Raw genomic sequence first — 3,562 nt, forward strand, 5'->3', positions numbered from 1 at the left:
TCTTCATCTAAAAACCACATCCTTCCAGGATTGTGAATTTTGTTTAAAAAGGGAGTTACATAGAACTTCTTTGCTTGAATGTAAGGATCAGCAATTTTGAGGATAGAAAGAACATAAATTACTGGCACATCAAATGTACCAACCACTGTCCAAATCTTAGAAGCTCTAACAAACCATTTTCAAAATATACAGGCTAAAGTAGAAACTAAACTAGGCTTAGTAATTACAGAACTAAAGTTAATCTATCAAACTGAAGCTCTTCAACAATCTCAGACCGAACAATATTAATCATCTAATGAGTAAGAAATTGACCTAAGCCAAGTTAACTAAGGTGCTGTTGCAATGGTTTCTGAAAAGTAGAGAGATATTGCAGCTAAAAAATTATACTACTATTATCTGCAAGCAGTGAAAAGTATACAGAGTCAATCTCTTTGGTTGACAGTTCTATTTCGTCTAAGTCATTTGGGGTAGGATCTCAGACTTATTCATTAACCAAAACAATATGAAAGAGGCTGTGATGAGAAGAGAGAACTAGAAGACACAGAAACATATTGATTGGTGAGCTGCTATTGAAGGGACTTATTACACGTTCTATGCTTGTATCTGCATATGTGTGTGGGAGTGTGTGAAAATGGGTAAAGAATCTCTGTAGCAACAGAAGCATTGTGAACAAGTCTTGAACATTGATATAATTTTGGATGTGTATGATGTGTGGAAGAAAAGGAGATGGAAGAGGATAGAAGAGTGCAAAAGAGAAAGAACAAATAGTAAGAAAGTCATGTAGGAGAAGGAACAAAGCAGACCAAAAAAATATGAAAGAGGTTCTGTGGTACATCATTCAAAGGGGCTGCATGGAGAAGGAAGAACTAGAAGAAAAGAAACGTATTGATTAGTAAGCTGCTATTGACTATAATATGCTATCCTTCTGAGAAATCTCCATTTTATCTTTATACCAGGTTAAAGTTTATACAAAAGAGATTGACTTAGAAACCTAATGATTAACCAGGTTAAAGTTTACACCACAACTTAAGCAGATTATGGTTATCACAATGACTAATCGATCATAAGAAAAAAAATAATTGAAAAAAAAAATTAGGCGTACTATCCTATTAGGGCTGCAAACTTTGTATGAATTCCACTGGGCTTCGAGAAAATAGGCTGCTGTGAATATCACTCTTATTGTTAAAGTTCAAGTAATGTAGAGGAAAGCAATTATTAACTAATTCTGTGAATGGATACCTTAATTGTAGACTGGAAGGAAAACTGTGGGTGAAGGTCAACTGACCAAATGATTGTTCATTTTGATTTAGTCATGAGATCCAAACATCAACCATTTTTAGTAAAATTATAAAAGTAAATCTCATGCCTTATCCTTCAACCATTTAAAATATGTCCATAGCTCATATGGAAAAGAATAACCTACAGAGCCTTGAATCCCTTGATGCCTGAATTTCATTATTTGATCTTTCCGTTTATAGTTTTTCTTTATAATGACATTAAAGGACTGAATAAAATACCTTATACATGATATTATTTTGACATGGTACAAATAAAACTTGTGGCATGGCATCAGGGTTTTGAATATATCTGGAGGAATCTTTGAATAGCATTGCAAAGTGATGTAAGGATTCCAATGTGTAACTTGTAACATAGAAGCCATACTTGGCAAAAACAAAGGCAACATATTGACATCGGTCTAGATCTTGTCCATAACTGACACAGAAAGCAAGAAAAAAGCCTTACAGATATATAACATTCAGTGGTCATCAAAATGAGGAAACTTACAAAAGCCTTATAGATACATAAGAGAGTCCTTTATTACATTTTGATGATTATCAGTAGTTGGAAAAAAGCGTTCTTCATGAAAGTGGTACAGTAGCGAAACTTAGAAGATAAAGATAAGTTATAACAATGCCTTGGCCTAGACTTGTCCCCTGCCCTTCAACCCCAGTCCAATCCTTGAAGAATCTGTGATAATTTTTTATTTTGAAATTCCATCACTGCTCCAAAATGCTTGCTTTAGGAGATTGTATTATCGTTAGACTTGATTTCAGTATCGTATTGGCCAAATCTTTTAAGGAATTCTTTCTCACTTAATTGAAAAAAAGTAGGCAGACTGGGTAGAGGCTTGGATTGTTGGTTTGTCCTCAGATATTTGAAGACTTCATAACGGGGTTTGAGCCTTTTCTCTACACTATAACTCAAAATAACAGGATATGTAGCAAAAATCCTGGGCATAAGACCTGCAATGTATATCAGGAAATCGATGTTTCCCTTTACTTTCTTAGTTGAACAACTCAATATTATAGGGTTGCCCTTAAGAATTAGAAGAATTTCCTCCTCTGCCAGACCAAGGCTCGCCATATGCTTAATCTTCTTTTCCAGGGTTTCAAAACTTTGGCTAATAATTGCATTAAGGGCTCGCAAAAATGCTGTGGAACCTTCCGAAACGCCTATATTATTCTTCACGTACTCCATTTTAGGTTTCACCTGCTTCTCGAAATCAGCGGTCAAAAGCTCAGGCACCATTTTTAGAGCCCGACACAAATGGACATTTGAGCCAAATAGGTTTCTAAGATGGGTGATTTTAGGACCGAGAGAGTTTTCTAAGCTAATGGTAAGCAATCTGGAATTGCGAGATATAATCTGAGGAGCCAAACCCAAACTTTTCAGGAATTCCATCTTGGGCATCAGGTTTCCATCTACAGTGAGCGAAAGTATGGTTGGGCTTCTAAGAATGGTGCTCTTAAGCTGGTTGTCAGTAAATCCGGAATCCTTCAACATATGAATGGCTTCTCTAGCAGTGTGGTCGGATTTACTCTTCAATAGCAGTGGGTATCTTCTCATGACAGTTGTCACTTGATAAGAGGAAAACCCACATTCTTTTGTTAAAAAATCTGAAATGACGTTGAGGGAGGGAGTGGAAGGAAATGATGATGATGATGAAAGTGGTGAGAACTGTAGAAATCTTAAGGATTGCAGAGAAATTGTTGGAGGGAAGCTTGAAAAACATCTCATTGAACAAAGAAAGCAGTTAGGATAGAAAACTACCATTATATCTATTGAAAGATACGAGCAGAGGAGAACGAGATTTTCATCACTGCAACTTGCGGCGGCCAGAGAGATTTAAAGAAATTTGATCAAAGCTTTCTTCAGCATCTAGGATAAAACCCTTCGGAGCTAATCATGTTCCTCTTCTTAATGTTTTTTGAACTCCCCTGTTTGGGTTTGGCTACCCTTCGCACTTTTTTATGCTTTATTTTGGAGTAAGAGTTTCATTTATCAAACTACCCCATTTATCTAATCAGTGTATAAGTTGATATTAGGGAGTACAATTTTATATATAAATACTAAAAGGAGATGTAAGAGTTATTTGATAAATACTTATATATAAATTGATATTAGAGAGTATAATTTTATTTACATATAGAAGATACATCAATACAAATTACTAAAAATAAACTATTTAAATGAACAATTAATATTATACTTAATGCATAATGTGCTTATTAGAAATATTAATAATTTGTTAAATTATGTATTAGTAAAAATTATATATTAA

The 3,562-nt window shown here is 34.6% G+C and overlaps 1 protein-coding gene across 1 annotated transcript; it reads right to left on the minus strand.

The window, feature by feature from the left end:
- Positions 1-1,604: 1,604 nt before the first annotated feature.
- On the minus strand, positions 1,605-3,336 carry LOC131040598 (transcription termination factor MTERF9, chloroplastic-like). The gene has a single exon (XM_057973552.2). The coding sequence runs from the start codon at positions 3,052-3,054 to the stop codon at positions 2,020-2,022; it is 1,035 nt and encodes a 344-aa protein (XP_057829535.2). The 5' UTR covers positions 3,055-3,336; the 3' UTR covers positions 1,605-2,019.
- Positions 3,337-3,562: the final 226 nt, after the last annotated feature.

This window comes from Cryptomeria japonica, chromosome 7 (assembly GCF_030272615.1).
Source record: "Cryptomeria japonica chromosome 7, Sugi_1.0, whole genome shotgun sequence".
NCBI classification, from domain to species: Eukaryota; Viridiplantae; Streptophyta; class Pinopsida; order Cupressales; family Cupressaceae; genus Cryptomeria; species Cryptomeria japonica.